The sequence below is a fragment of the Ahaetulla prasina genome, chromosome 1 (genome assembly GCF_028640845.1).
Source record: "Ahaetulla prasina isolate Xishuangbanna chromosome 1, ASM2864084v1, whole genome shotgun sequence".
NCBI classification, from domain to species: domain Eukaryota; kingdom Metazoa; phylum Chordata; class Lepidosauria; order Squamata; family Colubridae; genus Ahaetulla; species Ahaetulla prasina.
In genome coordinates, this window is record NC_080539.1 from 90,945,545 (window position 1) to 90,966,336 (window position 20,792).

The following is a 20,792-nucleotide window of genomic DNA, read 5'->3' on the forward strand; positions in this document are numbered from 1 at the left end:
ACTGCCTGAGGGACCATCTCCGAGGAGGCGACCTCCCAAATATTGATGAGAAGAACACAGATATCATCATAGAGAAGGGCTGCCCTTAAGCAGTTACTAGATGACATCTGGTGCATGTTCAATCAGAGTAGAGCTGGAAGAGACCTTGGGGGTCTTCTACTCCAAGCCCTGCTCAACGTGCCAGGATTGACCTGACAATTTGATCTCTAGAACAGGCTTGAATCTTTGTAGGGTTTAGAAAAATAAAGATCCTCTAAAAATAACTGCAGATGAACTCAGGTCTTGTTTAGTATGCCAAGCAGAATAACATCCCATTGGAATACATTGCATAGTTATGAACTGAGGAAATTCACATTCAAAGCCTTTTATTTCTAAATTTCAGCAGTTAGAGTTGTTTATATCATGATCATTCAGTTAGTTCTCTATGGAGTTAGTCTCTAAAGGTTAGTAACAGTCCTAATGGCAGTATTTCACATTCAAACGCAAAACCGTGGCTTACAATTGTCCCAGTTGAGGCTTCTAAGTCTGGTTTGCTAGCTTATCACAAACCATGATTTGTTATTGTGATACCTACAATAAATCATTTTAAAATTGCCTATTATGATTATATATTAAACATAGTATTTTGGCACAAGATTTGAGTTGAACCAATTTAAATATTTGTTTAGTACATAAGAAAGGGAAATTCAGTAATTTTTGTCCCTTGATAGAATTTTTAAATTTATTTTTTAAGTAGTGCCAAGATAGCCCCCCTGTTTGAGCATGTATGCACATTTGGATGGGTATTCTCTTATGTGCAAAATAAAATATGAGTATCTAGGTAAATACAGGTAATCCTCACTTAGCAGACAAAGTTGGAACCTGCAACTAAACACCACAATCACTAAGAAGAAAATTACGTTACCACAATGGCTTATTTTATTTATTTATTTTATTTTGTCACACAGTATATATAAGCATAAGCATGTAAAAACTATACAATATATAAGCATATATATAATATGAGTATGTAATAACTATATTAATTGTATATAATGAAAGGAAACAATAGGACAGGAACGGAAGGCACGCTTGTGCTTTTATTCACGCCCCTTACAGACCTCTTAGAAATGGGGTGAGGTCAATAGTAGACAGTTTTTGGTTGAAGCTTTGGGGATTTTGGGAAGAGATCACAGAGTCAGGTAGTTTATTCCTTATGATGTCACTTCCCATTTAGTTGTTAAGTGAGGTATCATGTGACTGCAACTTGTGATTTTATTTCTGCATTCTCTATTAACTTGTCATGAGCCAGTTGCTAAGCATGTGAATGACAATCAAGTGACCACAAGTTGCTATGATGATCACAAATGCAAAATTTGGTTACTAAGCTTTTTTTTTTACACTGTTGTAACTTTGAATGTTCACTAAATGAGTAAGTCAGCAGGCAAGAGAAAACTGTAGAATAAAGTATTTTTGTTTATTAATAAATTATGTACAAATGCAGTCTAGTTTGAGCAGGAAACTGCATTTTATATTTCCAGCACAATTTCACCCACATATTGGAATATTGGCATATAAAAAAGGAATCAGATGTATCTAATGGGAAATGTCCCAAAGTTTAATTTACTTTCTTATCCTAGTACCCAACTTGGAGGTGGCTTCATGATGGCTAAACTATAAGCTCAAGCAACAAAAAAGAATACACTATTTAGAAATAAGAAATACTTTTATGTGTAGAAACAGATGTTAGCATGGGTATAGTACAAGATAACATAGACTTAGTGCTAGACTAAATGGTAAAGTAGGAAATTTGATAATTTTATATAATAAAAGCCTCTGTGAGGACACACAAGGAATGGAATTGAAAAATAGACTTGGAAGGGACCTTTGAAGTGTTCTGATCAACGCCCTGCTCAAGCAGGAAACTGTACACCATTTCAGACAAATGGTTGTCCACTCTTGTTAAAAATCTCCAGCGATGGAGCAGTGAAGAGAAAAACAGTCTGTTGGGTGTTGGTCTGTACCATTTCCCCAAAGGACCTCCTCACACCTGTAAGAGGGCATCTGGTAGAGAATGGTCACTAGATCTCTCTCTGAAATTATTGTAGCTAATTGTAGCATCTGAACTTTAGTTTTTATCAGTGGTGGCTTTTCGTAATAATTCAAATGTGGCTTTACCTTCTTTGTGAAATAAGGAATTGGGATTATAGATGGTGAAAGAAGCAAACATGTAAAGAGTCTGATCTATCATCTTTAGCAAGTTTCTCAGTAGTAGTCCTTTTTTTATATATTCATCCAGTTATTATAGTTGGTTGATTTCTTATATTAGAGACAGAATATTGACATAAAGTAATAGCTGCTAAATCAAAATCAGGTATAGCATACAAGGCAATATAACTGTTTTTTTAATAGTCCTTTAAGATATAATAAATTAGTCTTATAGTTTTTGTTACAGAAATATAGCAAAAAACTACTGTGTGGAGATGGTGTGGTTATAATTGCCTAATGTTGTCAATAACTTCCATATGAATTTAGTACTCTCTTACAGTGCTATTCCTTTTAGTACCAACTTGATTGGTTTTTAATGTCACTGTCAAAACACTAATGCCACCATCAGTTTATAAATCCAGTGGCAGGATTAAATAATTGATCTGAGCAGAAGTAAATATAAATCAAGTCCATTTAGTTTTAAAACTGCAAACAGACAGAAATATTTTCAGTGTAAAATTATTGTTCCCCCCCTCATTTTGCAAATACTGATTTTACACCAGTGAGAATGCTACTAACAATTGCTTGTTCTTTTCTAATATAATAACATTACAGGAGCGGGGATCTTACAAGAATTACAAAGCATTTATATTTTTAAATAATTTTAATGACTTTGCAATTGTTAAAATGCAGATATGCTGTACAAATCAGAAAAAGATCCATTGTAGAATTATTAATGAAATATTGAACTTAGAATGGAGAGATTTGGCTTTAGATGTTTGAGTCAGATAACATCTTTTATTTCATATTATCTGTGGAAATTATAGTAATGATCAAATAAAAAAGCTTATTGTCAACTGCCATGATTTATTTGGAAGAAGAAGGGAATAAAATGTGGCGAAGACCTTAAATGCAAAACTCATGTTCCTTGATAAATTACCTTTTTAAAAAACTTCCCTTTTAGCCTTACACTGCTTTCTTTTTGCTTCTTTCAGTTGATATTAATCACCCCCTATTTGAACTTTGTCAAAGTAAGGTTGACACTGAATTATATTAGGAATGATGTTCCCCAGGAAGTTATTCTTTTTAACTTATTTTTATCTTGTTGGCCTTCCAGAACTTGGTCAAAACAAAGTTGACACAAAAGGCCTTTGATTAATTAAATAGAGCCATCAAAGTATTAACTGCTCTTGAGATATCATTTAATTTAAATACTTTCTTCTAATATATAATATATAACAATGTTTAATGTTTTTACTATTTTAGTGCATACATTTTTATTGTTGCTATTTTTATTCCTGTAAACTGTCAAGAGCTGCAACTCTATAGTGATTAAAAAATTAATAAAACAATGAATGCATCTCTCGTCACTCCCATGACTGCCCTCTTTACAATTAAAATACAATGGAAACATTTACTGTATTTTTTTCACCTTATATCAATTCTTGGTCATCAGAGGCTTATGGATTTTGAAAATATTGAGACTCCATTTTCTTTTCTATATATTCACAATATTTGTCTTTTATATTTTTCTTACATAATATGTATTAATTAAGAAAATCAACTATATTTTCCTACCATCTAAGTGATAAAGCATCTCCATTTGAATTGCATTCTATAAGTTGCGTCAGAAACATGGACTTTTTCAAACAGGAGATAGTTATGTTTGAGCCAAATTTTAGTGGAAAAAATGTTCTGGCACTGCCAGTTAGATTTATCTTTCATCACCAGTAAATGATTGTCGCATTAGTCAGTCATCAGCAGAAGTGCAGCATGTGTGCCTAATCAGCAGCATTCATGTCAAACCTCTGTAATCTCTTATCCTGAGTATCATTTGGTAGATTGCATTTTGTAGCTCATGTTCATCTACCTGTGCTGTTCTTTAGAGATAACACAAGGGTGGACAATAATATCAGAATGAACGTTGAATGAAGGACGCTCCTAACTCACCGACATTGCCGAAATTTTACTTTAACAATGGAACATTCTGGATTCAATGTTTTAAAGCAGAACCTTACCCAAATTGGAGAAAATAAAATTTCTCTTTTATTGAATATATAGACACAGAACTGATTGATTGAGTTGATTGATTGACTGTGCTGGAACAAGGCCCAAAGCAGCTAGACTATCTATAGCCCTGCAGCCCAACTAAGTTGCAAGTTTCAATAGGCAAGAGTTGGACTGTACCTGAGAGGTCAGTAAGTTCAATCTTCCAACAGTGGAGGATTCATTACACTATCCCTTTTTACTATCCAGCCTTATTTAGGTAATTTCTTGTTTAAAAAATATCAAAGGAATTTATTTAGGAGAACACATTCTTAAGGAATTTCTTCCTAGAAAGTTAGTCTATATGTATGCATGCAATAATATATGTTAATAATAATATATATGGAGAATATAAATATAGAACAGAATCAGGAAATGATTACATATAAAGATCTTTTGTATATTGAAAGAGGTAATTTGCAATTAAAATCTCTGCACGTATTAAAAGAAGAAGGGAAAAATTATACTTGGTTTCAATATGAGCAACTACGTGCTAAATGGAAGGAAGATCAGAAAATTGGTATAATGCAGAATGAAGAAAATTTGGTAAAGCAAATTAGAAATCAGTCTCAGGAGCATATAAAGAGATTGTATAACGTGTTACCTGAAATAGATTCTGAAAGGGACTTGGTAAAGGACTGTATGATAAAGTGGGCGCAAAGTTTTCAGGAGCCAATATTATTGGAAACTTGGGAAAAAAATTGGGTTAGAAATGTTAAATTCACACAGGCACAGAATTTAAGGGAAAATTTTTATAAAATGTTTTATAGATGGCATTTAGATCCTAAGAAACTATTGTGGAAGGGGAAGGTTACTGCAAAATCCCCATTTCCTCCCAATCAGCTGGGACTCAGGAGGCAGAGAATAGATGGGGGTGGGGCCAGTCAGAGGTGGTATTTACCATTTCTCCAAACTACTCAAAATTTCCACTACCGGTTCTCCAAACTACTCAAAATTTCCACTATTGGTTCCGCAGAACTGGTCAGAATCTGCTGAAACCCACCTCTGCTTTTGACTGTTGAGATGCAATGTCTTCTAGTATTTATAAAGGATTTATTTGAACAGGTGTTCTTGGAAAACTAGCTTTTCTTCACCTTCAAGGTAAGCTTTGAAGGTATCATTATTAATTTTACCCATCAGTGGAAGTACATTCACTGTATTCAATCTCTCTTTATTTTTGGAATAGCAAAAATAATTTACTCCTAGGAAGAGTGAAAAAGTTCTTGATTCTATAGAAGTCATTTCCATATAGTGCCTCAGAGTGATTGAGAGCATCATGATTGCATGTTTTTTAAAAGACTTACTTCCTTTAATTTGCTATCAATTGCTACTAGAATTCCTCAGAAAGAAAGCTATAAAGCTCCTATGGCATTTTGAACTCAGAAAAGCAATGAATAATTTCATGCAGATATTGCATATACATAAATGTATCGCTTATCTTTCTGACTAACCTTTAAAATAAAGTACAGAAAAAGAAGAGATGGTTGAACAAAAACTGCATGCAGATGCACTGATGAGCTTTTTAATATTTTGTGGCATGATTTTATTTTGTTAAGAAATGCCTGCTTAAGTCATTGTTCTTGGCTTGTATTAGAAAATATTTTACTTTGTGAATGCAAGCCTCTCACCAATAATGTCTGCTCTTATTTTGATCTTTGTATATTGCATTTAGTATTGTGCAAATACAATAATTTATTGCAAGTTTAATGTTGATTCAAAAAAATAATAATAAAGAAAACATTTGCAGAAAGTTAATGAGATCTCTTAGGTATGTCTGCACAAAATCATGAAAACAGTATAAATTCAAGGAATTCTAGCACTGCAATTCCAAAAGGGTATATGTATAATCTGCATAGTTACATCCAAGCTCATGTCAAACACTGTGAAATTGGTTTACTGTAATTTTATTAAAGATTATAGTTACAGCAGTTAAAACTAATACAAATTGAAAAAAGATAGAGAAATCAAAGAAAGAAGGTGCAGAAAAGAAAGAAAAAAGAAAAGAAAAAATAAGAAGAAAAAGTAAAGGAGTATAGTAAAGAAAAGGATAATTAATATATAAAGTGATTTCTCAATATCATCAAAGGTGTAAATTTTAGTAACTTATCATCTTCTCTTATATCTTTCCCCTATACTGTATCTCACCTCTTATCTATAAATGAATCCCTAATACCTTAATGGACACCTAATACCTGGTATCCATTAAGGATTACCCGACATAATATCACATCTATTTTAACCTTAGTCAATTAAACCAACTTTATATTTCTTCCTTTTACTTATGGCCATCTTTATTCTTTAGTCCATTCAAATAGTGTCATAGAACTTAATGGGTTTTTTATTTTTTATTTGTCTCTTCTCATGAGATTCTTCAAAACTTCGATCAACTTCTGTATCCAATACAGTATAGGGAAATTATCCAGGTCACTATCTTAGTTTATTATTTGTATATCCCTTTTATTTATTAAAACATCAGCTGGTTTCTTTTGTATGTCCAGTGTAGCATCTTTTTCCATGTGATTCTTGTAGCCTGTCATTTGTAAATCCACTTTCAATTCAGTCTTGTCAGATAAAATTTGTTCTTCTCCTATAATAACTTTTAGATGCAATCTCTCCATAGAGGCAGATCACTTTGTTGGTACTACTAAAATTAATTTCTGAGTCAATTGTTCAAAAATATCCTGCATTATGTCTAATCTTAGAATGCTTTGTTTCATTCTGTAATTGTAAATCAAGTTTAGGTTTCCTTTCCCTTTAATTACAATCTTTAGTCCCTCTAGTTCTCTCTGTCCAATTTCTAAAATCTTATTTAAACAACAACAACAACAAATGGATTCTTTATAATTAATTTCAACATCTTATTTGAAATTTACCTGGACCCCTTAATCTGTTTGTAAGTTTATAAAATCGATTAATCACCCTTTTGCTTTTTATTCCAGAACTAATGTTTAAAATTATTTCTTTGTTTGTTTGTATTATCTCACAAACAATACAACCAGATTTAGGAGAGAGACATCTTAGAATATCACAGATCCCCTGAGATCCCCAGCCTGTTGACATGTGGGATTTATGGAACATTAACTGGGATGAATATGACTTCAGTTTGGGGTAGGGCCAGAACATTAATATAATATAATATAATATAATATAATATAATATAATATAAAATAATATAATATAATATAATATAATATAATATAATATAATATAATATAATATAATATAATATAATATAATATAATATAATATAATATAATATAATATAATATAATATAATATAATAAAACCATACCATACCATACCATACCATACCATACCATACCATACCATACCATACCATACCATACCATACCATACCAATACCAATACCAATACAATACAATACAATACAATACAATACAATACAATACAATACAATACAATACAATACAATACAATACAATACAATACAATACAAACCCTACACCATCTCAGTCAGATGGTTATCCAACATTTTCTTAAAAATTTCCAGCGTTGGAGCATTCACAACTTCTGCAGGCGAATTCCACGAATTCATTCCACGAATCAGACAACATGGCAGAGAAGGTGCATCTCATGGAACCCTCTTAAGTGTAAGTCCCTAGCAGGCAGGACCTAAAGCATGCTCTCTTTGCTAGATCTAATGGATAGACCGATGTAATAAGGGCAAAGTGGTCCCTCAGATAATCCAGTCCATGCCATAAAGGACATTAAAGTTTAAAAATAATACCTTGAATTGGACCCAGAAACAAACTGGCAACCAATGCAGCTCCGTAGCAGAGTTATGACACGGGTGCTATTCTATATACATAACTCTCTAAGGTGCCCATTGCCCACATTGAATCCAAGTTAACATTTATTAGTAGTTAACATTTATTTTGCTAAAGATTAAAGGAAACTCACCCACCACTGTCAAACTTGTCTGATCCTAAAGATTCCTAATAGCTGAAAAGTAATTTCCAAAAGTAATTAGAAAATAAAATATGCGAAATCAGTGTCTTTCATGGTTTGAGCAAGTTAGGTATTCCATCTATCTTGAGATCTCCTTGCAAAGAGAAGTTATCAGGAGCGCTTCTAGATCCTTGTCTTGAGAGGAATTATTGAAAAGCCAATCTATTTGCCAGTTAGTTCTACCACAGTCATTGGTTTAGGTTTTTGGCGCCATCTTCAGTCCTCCATTTCCCACATTATGAAATAATTTGGGAAACAGTGAATATTTTTTGGTATTTTTGTAAAGTAGCAGGGGTTTTGCATCCGTTAATGGATTCTGACTACAACATTGCACTTGCTTCATTATTTGGGCTAATTAGTCTCAGGCAATTGTTTGCATATAATGACAGAATTTAGACTTCAGGCTCTGTAATATCTCATTTTTCCTAAAAGAGTAAGGAAAGGGTGGGAAAGGCCTTTTTTGACCCATTTTCTAATGCCTTGCCTGTCACCATTTGGCCATGCAGCAAAAGTAGAACAAGCAGATCTGGAATGCAGAACCTAGATGACAGCAAATAAAAAATGAAAATTGCTATTTCCTGCCATCTACTGGTGATTTAAACTTCTGTTTCCCAGTCCTTATATCTCTATGCAAAAATGAAATTAATTGTGCAAGGTGGATACGCATGTATTTTTTCCTGATTTTCTTTCTATGCACCACACTTACAACGTGCAATCTGTCCTCTAAGTTTTAAAGGGTAGTAATAATAGAGTGATCAGATGTAGTGTTTTTAGTTTTTTCTCTGTGGAAGACTTTTTATGATTCTCACCCTTTTTTAGTGTGTTAATTTATGTCCCTCCTGAAATCTATCCCTGAGAATTGATTTTACATTAAAGTGAATGTAGAACTTTAAGTTTCAAAAGCTGTTTCATATGTGACAGCTTTGTCTAGTGTTATAGCCTCATCTTTCTAGTAATCATTATTAATTTCTCAATTGTTACACAAGCTAATTGTGTCATAAAAGAAAAAAAATATCTTATAGTTGTACTTGTTGGAATGGTAAGCATAAAAGTTGCATGAACTGGTTTCATATTTTAGTCCAGATTTTATATGTTGTGCTACTTTCCTGTATTATGGTTTAAATGGCAATATTATACATTTACCATGTATAATGTATATCTTACCATATTATATATTACACATTTACCATGTTCTATTTTTATTTCATCAATAAAATTGATGGATTAAAATAAAAATTTATTTATTTAACCAGTACTGGCAGACACATTTCCCTCTGTGCACCAACAATAAGTAAGATAAATCTGGAATCCATCACTGATTATTCAGCATTTAGTGTTAAATTGCAATTAGGCAGACATGTTACATCAGTGAATCAGATTAATAGATTTGTAAACTATCCTGTCTAGTTAACACAATATTGTGTTCTTCACTCTTATATACATATTTTATTATTGCAACCTTTTGTGAAGTAAGTTTTTTCCAAGCAGATTGCAAATTCAAGGACGCTATGGGAAACAACATTTCTGAAACTGAAGGACAACAATCCAAAATCCATATACTTCAAAATAAAGTATGTGGAAAATAAAGTATTAACAAACTATTATTAAACTTTAATATGTCACTTCTCCAATTAGATGTCCAAAATGGTTCCAAAGCAGTAATCCACAGAATGCATACTGAACATATAAGATTTGTCCTCTACTTGAATATGATTTCTCTTGTTATCACAGAAAATAAGGCCATTTGAATTAGTACTGGGTTATCAAATAGACTAACAAAACTCAATTTTGTATGTGATTTTTCCAGGAAAAGTTTGATTTTGCTAATTATGCCAATAATGGATTCTCTATAAAAGTTATTATGAATGTACATCTTTAGTGTTAAAGGACACTTAGTATGAAGAAGTATGACTTTACAAGTAACTGACAGTTTATTCAAAGATTTTTTTGAGACCCTATAATTCTCAGACAGATTTCAGGAAAAAAAAAAACCTGAGAATCACTGCATTCACAAGGAATTGTTGCAAAAGCCCTCTAGAAATGGATGGGATTTTGAAAGTGGCTGCTAAACACAGAATGAATGGAGAACGTAGTACATGAGAAACACTTTGAGAAATGGGGCAAAGGGAATACAAATGTGCAGGATTGATGTCAGCCTTCCCAGGTAAATCAGGCAGGAAACACAACCAGATGATTGTCTATGGAGATTCTCAGGTCATGGTTGTCCCCTTTTTCAAGAGGCAACTGGACATTCTTGTTTTTTGATAGGTTGAGCTAATTCCACTTTATTATAAGGCTACATTAACGGAATCTTTTAAGTCTGAAAGTGCAAATCTCCCACTGCTTCCTTTATAGCCTGTGAAGTTAGGACGTGTCCCTTCTGAGCCTCTTTTATCTGACCATTCTCTAGACCAGTGATGGCAAACCTTTTAGACACCGAGTGCCCAAACTGCGCATGCGTGCATGCCCAAACTAAAAGGTGGACATGCATGGACATGTGTGTGTGCATGTGCAGGGCATGCATGAATATGTGCATGTGTGGGATATGCACAAATGTGCACATGTCCACACATACACACATGTGCGGCAGAGACCCAAAGGCCAGCTGGCCGGCATGAGGCACGGCATCCCAATACCAGGAGCGCGGCAAGAGGTAAGATCTTTTTCTTTCGTGAGCTTCTGTTTCATCATTTGCAGGGAAACAGAAGCTCATGAAAGAAACGCCACGGAGATCTGACGTGGGGGGACGGCATACGTGTCACCAGAGAGGGCTCTGCGTGCCACCTCTGGCATGCATGCCATAGGTTCACCATCACGGCCCTAGACTATGTTTGTTCACCCATTTTCTGCCTCTTCACCCTATTTCCCTCTTCCTCATATAGGGCCACATGGCTAGTCAGGAAGCTCTATTAGTGCTAGTATCATGCCCATCTTATAGTCACCATGTTGCCTGCCATATAAATCCAATTCAAAGTGCTGGTTCTCACCTAGAGGTAAACATAATCTCTACATTTTGAGGTTCCAGAAGAAGAAGAAGAATTAAAAGTAGTCCTACATAATTTTTGAGTAAAGTAGCCCATGGGGTCATATAAAATTTTGCAATTTACTTTCCAGTGATACTTTTGAAACACAAGGCTCAATGAATCCATCTTTGCCATCTTTATGTAAAACAATTTATCAAGGTTGATTGGTTTTGATGTTGTTGTTTTTCCGGGTATAGTAATGTCCAAATATTTTGACTTGTTGGTGAAGGAAGTCATGCCCTGTTTAGCCATTTACGTTGGTCACTTTTTCTTCATTCATTACCCTTAGTGTTATCATCAGACATTCTGGCCATTGGCCACTCATTCTATATTAAGTATATTTGAGAACTGTATTAAAAAATTAGATGAGATGATAATGAGGATTTCAAACTAACGTGTATGGGAATTTGACTTTTCTCCCCTCCAGAACTGTGATCTACCCCAGCAAAGTATTGTTCATATTATTCAGAATCGGCAGAAGAGTGAGAATGAAAACCCTAGGATCCACCTCTCAAGCAATGGAAGAGAACCCACAAGTCTCACTCGTGTGGATCTTAGTACGAACCTTTTGCCTTCTGACTCATTGGGACTCGCTGTGATTTTGGACAACAGAATTCCTATTCCATCGGGTAAGTTATTAAAGATCAGCTGAACAACATGAATTTTCCCATTCAAAATTGACACATTCAAATTTTTCTTTCTTCCTTGTAAAGTTTTCTGTGTAGCTGAAAATTCATGGTATATGTGTCCATGATGGGAAAAATGGTGACACATGCCTGATGACATCATCACACAAATGCCATGCAATCAGGGGTGAAATGCTCCCGGTTCAGACCGGATCACCCGATCTGGTAGCGATGGCGGCAGGTGGTTCGGAGAACCAGTAGCAAAAATCCCTGCCCCCCCCCCCATGCCCAGCTGAGCTGCGCGATCATCAAAGTTTTTTTTTTTTTTACTTTTAAAAGCATTTTTTCTTCGGCCGAAAAAATGCTTTTAAAAGTAAAAAAAAAAAGCCTCTGATGATTGCGCAGCTCAGCTGGGTGCTAGCCAAAAAAACAGAGGGGGGGAATCCGTTTTTCCTCCCAGCAGGCTTCCCTGAAGCTTGGACCACCACCACCACCCCGCCGTTTTTTGGTTTGACTATCAGGGAAGCCTGCTGAGGAAAAACGGGGTGTGTGTGGGTGGGGTTCATTTTTGAGAGAGAGAAAGAAAGGAGGCAGGAAAGGAAGGAAGGAAGGAAGGAAGGAAGGAAGGAAGGAAGGAAGGAAGGAAGGATGAGAGGAAGGAAGGAAGGACGAGAGGAAGGAAGGAGAACATACTTGGCACTAGAGGCAGCTTCAGAGGATAATCCAGGGCTGGAAGGGACCTGGAGGTCATTTAGTCTAACCCTGCTCCAGCAGAACATTGCTAGTGAGTTTCTGTCTTTTGATCTCCCAGTCACATAGCCATGCCCACCCAGTCACATGACACCCCCACCAAGCCATATCCACAGAACCGGTAGCAAAAAAAAATTTAGATTTCACCCCTGCATGCAATGTAATTGCATCAGAGGCTGAAATGCAAATATGCAACATTTGTTAGCTGACAACAAGCATTAGGAGAAACAAAAATGAACAAATGCTCCCACACTATTTTAGCCCTCATCTACCTGGTTATTTATGATTCTAAATATAATATTAAATGTATCTATTAAGTAGGATTTCTCCATAGTCATATCAGAACTGCAGATATGTACTCATTTCTTATCATGAGTAGGTTATTAGCAATGTGTGATTATTATTATTTTTTTCAAATTATGCATAGCACAGGGGTGAAATGCTCCTGGTTCGGACCGGATCGCCTGATCTGGTAGCGATCATGGCCGCTGGTTAGGCAATCTGGTAGCGATGGTGGAGCAAAGCTCCACCCCCCCTCCTGGGCTTCATTACTTCCTGGTTTTAATGTGTTTTTGCACATTACTTCCTGTAATGTGCGAAGGTTTTGCGCATGAGCAAAGGTCTGAGCGCACATGTGACGCATGCAGCACATGTACTTCCGAACCGGTAAGGAAGGTAAGTAGATTTCACCCCTGACATAGGATCCAGTAGGAACTTCAAATTGGAACTGAGTACAGCTGAATCCTTTGCGCTAGATAAAGAGCACTCTTGACAGTACCTTCCTAGAATTACAAGAAGAAAGATTCTTACAAAACTAAAATTTGTTTCGTTATTGAGCATCTGCAAAAAAAAAAATGTTCTGACTCCTTTTGCCTAAGGCAAAGAAGCAATCCAAATTACTGAATTGCTTGTCACATGTCCAAACTTACACTGTCAAATTACTTTCAGGTCAAGAAACAATATGATGCTCATCTCCTCTTACTGATTTTAATATTGCATTAATCGGAATATTCAAGACCTGAAATAATCTGTAGGTTTTATTTTGGTGGGGGAAGGAGGAAGTAGATTTATTTTTTCCTTGAGAACTCCATCAAAATGGGAGCAGTGACCCATCTAAAGAGCCTCTGGTAAAGCATGCACTTCTATTGTGATATAGTGCAGTGGGAGCAGCTGTAAATGCTCAACAAATGAATCATGTATGTCAACAGCACACTTGCTGCTGTGTGTGACTGTTTCCATCTTCCTTCATTAAAAATAGGATGCCTAGGAATTTATCCTCTCCTATCAAAAGAAATCCTTAAGTTCAGTACAGAGAAAATTATTTTTTTAATGTTAGAACAAACATTTCAAATGGAGAACTTGCTTGTTTGTACTACTCTTTCATGGATTAAGCAACATTTGATGGATTAAAAGAACATGCTAAATTGCAATTAAATCAGCATTCATCCAAGCTCATTGGTTTGAAATAGTCATTTCAGGAACTAGGTGAATTTTTTTCAGTACTCATATTACATAGGGTCATGTTTTGAAGTTTTATCAAGCTGTAGGTGTAGTGATAAGTATTTTTATTTCATAAATCACATGTTGTTTTTCTCCAAGATAGTGGCCACAAGAAGTAGAAATATAGTATGTGCATTTTTTCCCTTTACATTAATATGGCACAGGTTGATAAATTGCAGTTCTTTTACATCAGCAAAAGATCATTTGATCTCTGAATAAAAAGATTAATTTGTTCAATACAGAACAGATTAAACCTACTGCCTGTAAGTATAAGAACATAATCTCTGGGGATTTTTTTTTTGTTTCGTCTTCAAGAAAGAATAGAAGAATCCTTTTTCAGCTAATAAAATAACATTAAAGAACTGAAAAGAATAAAGCCTAGTCAAGCTGACCATGGCAAAGAGAGAGGATATGTAGCATATACGTGTGTGTGTGTGTGTGTGTGTGTGTGTGTGCGCGCGTGGGGGGGGAGGGAGGGGGAGAGAAAGAAGGAGGAGGGAGAAAGAGGGAGAAATTTTTTTTTTTGTTTTTTTTGTTTACATTTATACCCCGCCCTTCTCCGAAGACTCAGGGCGGCTTACAGTGTATAAGGCAATAGTCTCATTCTATTTGTATATTTTTACAAAGTCAACTTATTGCCCCCCCAACAATCTGGGTCCTCATTTTACCTACCTTATAAAGGATGGAAGGCTGAGTCAACCTTGGGCCGGGCTCGAACCTGCAGTAATTGCATTTGAGATGAACTATTAAGGTTGTCCATTCTAAGCAGAAATAATAATCTCATACTCACAGTTTATCAGTTTCAAATGTTCTTCATTCATTAATGGTACTTTGTGCTCTTCAAAACAAGGGAACGCATGAAGAAGCAGATGCCTTTACATAGTTCTTTTAATAGCTGAATCTATTTTATTTTCTATATTCTGCGCCATGCAGAGCCACTTTGGTGCAGTGGTTAGGTCTCCAGGTTGGAAATTGGAAAACTCTTGAGTTCTAGTCCCACCATTTGGCATAAAGCCAATTGGGGAACCTTAATTCAATCACTCTTTCATAACCTTAAGAAGAAGGCAAGGTCACTTCTGAAATGTTGCCAACAAAACTGCAGTGACTGGTCCAGTGACTTGATTGTCAGGAGTCAAGATTGGCTTGAAGGCATAAAACTAAAAAAAAATGTCCTGTATTCTGATTGATTTACCTTTAAATTTGACGTTTATTTAAATATTTAAATTAAAATATACACATACATTTTCATACAGTTTAAAATCTGTGCCCTTATCTCCTAATTTAAAATTTATATACCGTTTTCCGTAAGGATACCTATGTTATATGCTGCTTTTTGAAAACCTTAATGCATTAATAGAAACAGATAGTTATTTTTAAACATGTCATGTATATGACATCTTGCACGACACTTGATTCAAAATGGCTCTATTAATACTATTCCAATTCTATCTTTAACAAAGCAACTATAATAAGCATTATCTGCGGTATTTTAACTGAGCAATTGTTCCACACTGTAGGAATTCTCGTATTATATAAAAATGCATTTAAATAGATTCTGATTTCTTCCCATGGCAGTGAAAGATGTACAAGATTTATCTTTTTTAGGGAAAAGTCTGTTTGTTGAAATGCTACATTTAGAAGCCATATTTCTTTTCAACTCTTAGAGACAAACTATTTTCATTTCAAGGCATAATATTTTATTATTCTTGAGATGTGCGTATCTGGGCAATATGCCACACACACACAAAAATATATATCTTAAATATTTTGTAGTAGGAAATGATATTTTATAAAGTAAACCACATTTTAATGAACTGGCTTCTATTATTAACAAGAGACAAGTGAAAATAAGAGACATATCTATAGATAAGTCTGCACAAAGTATTTTTCTAAAATTGTTGAAAGTAGCCATGTTTATGTCACTCTTTATTAAAACTTAGTACTTTTGCTTTCCTCTCTGACATACTTCTAAATCTCATAATTTGTGTCCCCTGTTGACCTTCTAGAAAGACCAGAAAGTGCTTTTGTAAGACATTAGCATAATGGAATCTCTTTAAAATAAAATGATAAATTGAGACTATTTCAGCAAATGGAATGCAGACTTTGTAATTTATTGCAGTCTATGCTAGTGCTGGGAACCTCATAATTACAAGGGTCCCATTTCCCATTTTGTTCAGTTTTTATACGCTTGCCAAAGAGATCAATGTACTTTTGAATCAAGCCTGAAATTCTTTGGGATATTCTTGACTAAATTGCCAGTGATTAAATTATCTCATAATTTGACAAGATTTAATTTGCATCTCATTTCTTAACTGGGATTGTTTATCGTGGAAAGGTAATAGAAGACCACTATGATGATTATTATTTTTTGTTTATGTGGAAGAATAAATTTGCTAGCTTTTTGCATTTTCATCTTCCTGTAACATGTATAACAATGCAGGTAGTCCTTCTTTATAACCATTCATTTAGTAACCGTTCAAAGTTACAATGTGACTGAAAAAAGTGACTTATGATCATTTTTAACCATTTACGACAATTACTGGCAACTGGTATTTATGATGGTTGCAGTGTCATGTAATTATCAATTGTGATTTGTGGGGAAGCCATGTTATTCACTTAACAACTGTGGCAAGAAAGGTCTTAAAATGGGGCAAAACTTACTTAACAATTGTCTTGCTTAGCAACAGAAATTTTGGGCTGAATTGTGGCCGTAAGTCGAGGACTAACTGTAATGGAAGATGCAATTAATGGCAAATCCAATTTCAAACAGGCAAGCAGGACTCTGGAATATTTTGCATGGCACTTTTATTTAAGAATGGAAGCAGTTCTAATTGGTAATTCTGCTTGATAATGGGTCACTTAAACTGCCTTGGGTGCTTTCAGTGTTTTATGAGAGTTTCACAGACTGGGATGGTTTCTGCCTGAGTCAAAAGGTAGACAAGGAATTGTCTTAAATTACAGCAGCATACAGATCAAGTGGGAAGATTCCATTAAAATGTGTCTGATTTAGAATTGGGAATGCTCCAAATCCACAAAAATGCTGGAGTCTAGGCATGGGAAGTGGAGAGGGGAGAAGGTTAGGAGAGGAAGTGAAAATAAAAGCATTATGGTGTCATGATATAATTGATAAGGCTTTAATTAGTTATGGAAATAGTATCATACAAGTACATAATTTGTATGATGATGCAGATGTTGTCATTTTGGCCTTGTGGATAGTTACAGACACCTATGAGTTGGTATAGCCACAATTAAAGGAACAGTCTAAGATTGTATAAAATATATATATATATCAAAAAGTTTCCAGTTTTTGGAAGAATGTCATCGTAGAATGGACTGCCACAGAAAAGGAGCAAGATGAGTTACACATGTATATTTTATCTAAAAAATGGGAAACTGTTTTAACTTCAAATTCCCTACCACGCTGTCAACAAACTTTTCCCTTAACCAGAAGTTGGAAACTGGGTGAAAATTGTCCAGTACCCTCTTTCAAAATGGCCACTTCCCAAAATCAGCCAGTCAAAGAAGCCAGGACAGGAATAGGTTAGGATTGGATGATTTTAGCTTTAAGAATTTCATTCTTTTCTAAAATATAATGTGCCTATTTTTTCCTAACTAGTTTCAGATTAAAGGAAAAAAACATTCCACTATCGTTTCAAAGGAATAAACCTGCTATTCTTTCTGATAAAGCAGCAGGAACTTCAATTTTTCATAACAAGCAAGAAGAAGAATGAACCAAAAATGCCTCATCCCCAATATTTCTTTCTGGTAATATCTTTCTATGGTATAACTGTTCTTTTTGATCTCTCACAAGAGGGTTTTATATTACAATAGAGCAGGAGTTGGGAAACTACAGCCTGTGGACCAATCTGGCCCACCATCTACATGGTCTGTGAACTAAGAATATCTGGGCAGGTGACCAGCCTGAAATTCATCCTAGCTTCCAGAGTGAAAGGTGGAGCTAGGGAAGTGAGGGGTGGAGCTAGGGAAGTTAGGGGGGCAATTTATCAGCAGCCTTTTTGTTGGTGGACCAGCACCATCCTTGACCAGAAGACCTATTAGTCATTCCCATGGAGGGCTGGGATTTGGCCCTTTACAGAAAAAATTTGCTGACTCTTTCCATAGACCATTGTCTATGAGAAGTTCTCACCCATCTTTTCTTTCCTTTCTGAATCAGACCACATGACTGAGCTATGGATTTGAGGTTTTTCAGCATTCACAGAATCACATAAACACTTTTGAGAGTGGGTGTATCTACTGACTTAAACATGCATTTGTTCACAACACAAATATGATTCTGACTGTGTTAAAAGAAGTTCTTTGCTATCAGTCCTGGTTAATAAAATTAATTAGAAAATTATCACACTATTTCCTGAGCACACAATCAAATAATCAATAGGATTTGGAAAATTAAGCTCATAAATCTATGATTTGGACTAATAATAGATCCTGCTTTTGAAGTTCCATAATATGTAGATTATTTCTAGATCATATGCTATTTCTACATCATCATTTCGTACACAATTCTAACCAATTGGTGGACATCTTTCTTTTTCTTCTAAATAACCTTGAAAGACCACCCAAACCAACTGTTTACTTTCCTTATTAGTGCTGTGGTATGAATCTATCTTTCAATGCCTGTGATACATCATAGATACATTGATTCGCAGATGTCCTCTATGACAGCTGTTATGAATATTTAACACCGTTACAATTTATTAAGGGTTTATAATACCATTCATAACACACTTACTAATTTATAAGCATGTCTATGGCTTTTATGTTCCATCAAGTATTTATCACTGACCCTTACGAGGAAGTGTTACAGATTTTTGTGAATAATTTATATGTTAATATAAAATTTAATGCTCCAGATTTCTGTGGAGGCTGCATTAGGCTTCATGGCATTTATTTTGTTTCCCACATGACTTATTTAGTGCAATGATTCTTCAAAGCTCTTTGATAGTGGTTTTGAAACTCTTTTCTTCTCCCGCCCCCAAATAATTTGTTATGTGGTTCGCCATAATCTAATTCCACTGGGAGTCTTTTTTCTTTCAAAAAACAACAACAACCTGCAGAATATTTACACAATGTTAACTAGTGGTGTCCTCAACACAGTATTAGACTAAATAAATTTAAGGTTCTCCTCAAACAGTATGAGCCTCAATCTTTTCTTCCTTGGTCTATGGCAGGAGTGTTCATTCCTGGCAACTTTAAAACATTAATTTCAGATCCCAGAATTCCCCAGCCAGCCATGGGAATTGAAGATAAAAAGGTTGGAGACCCCTGATCTATGGTATTATATCATGACCTTCATCCCAGTGCTGTTACTGAGGATCTTTATTATTATGTGCTTCTTGAGACCAATTAATTGAAATATTTAATAACATTTATGCCAACCTTCCCCAGATTTATGTTTGATGACAATTCCCAGTCCAATCTGCCTGGTTATGAGGACAGCATGAAACCTACTTAGAATATTATTGAAGACCAAAGCTAGACTATTAAGTCTTCAGTCTTCTTCAGTGTTCCATCCTAGGATCACCTCTGGCCACAGTAAACCAGCACTGCATTATCCTACATATAAATACAGATAGTTGTTGACCTACAACCATTCATTTAATGGTCATTTGAAGTTGCAACAGCATTGAAAAAGGTAACTATGATGCTTTTTTACGCTTACAACCCTTGTAGAATCCCAGTGGTCATGTGATCAAAATTTGGTTGTTTGGCAACTGGCGTGTATTGATGATACACCTCAGTGTCATGAGGTCATGTGATCACCTTTTGCGACCTTCTGACAAGCAAAGTCAATGGGGAAGCCAGATTCACTTACGAACCATGTTACTAATTTAACAACTGCAGTGATTCATTTTACAACATGTGGCAAAAATGGTCTTAAAATGCAAAAAAAAATTACTTAACTGCTTAGCAATGGAAATTTGGGCTCAGTTGTGGTCATACATCAAGGAAATGGTCATACATCAAGGAAATGTAGGACAAGTCCAAAATACAAAAAACATTGCCAGGATTGTCTTGTGTAGTTAAATTTATTCTTTTTTGAGTTACTAAAAAAAGTGCAGGATCTAGGACAGTAACATTGGTATCAGGTGTGTTAATTTAAGGTCCTTGCCAGCAGTGTGCAGCAGCTGCTAAAAAAGCCAACACAGTTCTGGGCTGCATAAACAGAGGGATAAAATCAAGATCACGTGAAGTGTTAGTGCCACTTTATAATGCCTTGGTAAGGCCACACTTAGAATATTGCATCCAGTTTTGGTCTCCACGATGTAAAAAAGATGTTGAGACTCTAGAAAGAGTGCAGAGAAGAGCAACAAAGATGATTAAAGGACTGGAGGCTAAAACATATGAAGAACGGTTGCAGGAACTGGGTATGTCTAGTTTAATAAAAAGAAGGACTAGGGGAGACATGATAGCTGTGTTCCAATATCTCAGGGGTTGCCACAAAGAAGAGGGAGTCGGGCTGTTCTCCAAAGCACCTGAGGGTAGAACAAGAAGCAATGGGTGGAAACTGATCAAAGAAAGAAGCAACTTAGAACTAAGGAGAAATTTCCTGACAGTTAGAACAATTAATAAGTGGAACGACTTGCCTGCAGAAGTTGTGAATGCTCCAACACTGGAAATTTTTAAGAAAATGTTGGATAACCATCTGACTGAGATGGTGTAGGGTTCCTGC

The 20,792-nt window shown here is 35.2% G+C and overlaps 1 protein-coding gene across 1 annotated transcript in view; it reads left to right on the forward strand.

Annotated features, from left to right (window-relative positions):
- PRKN (parkin RBR E3 ubiquitin protein ligase) overlaps positions 1-20,792 on the forward strand; it is an 821,278-nt gene that overhangs the window by 268,935 nt on the left and 531,551 nt on the right. Inside the window, exon 5 of the mRNA XM_058168152.1 lies at positions 11,653-11,854. Coding sequence (XP_058024135.1) covers positions 11,653-11,854 — 202 coding nt within the window. The remainder of the gene's footprint in view (positions 1-11,652; positions 11,855-20,792) is intronic.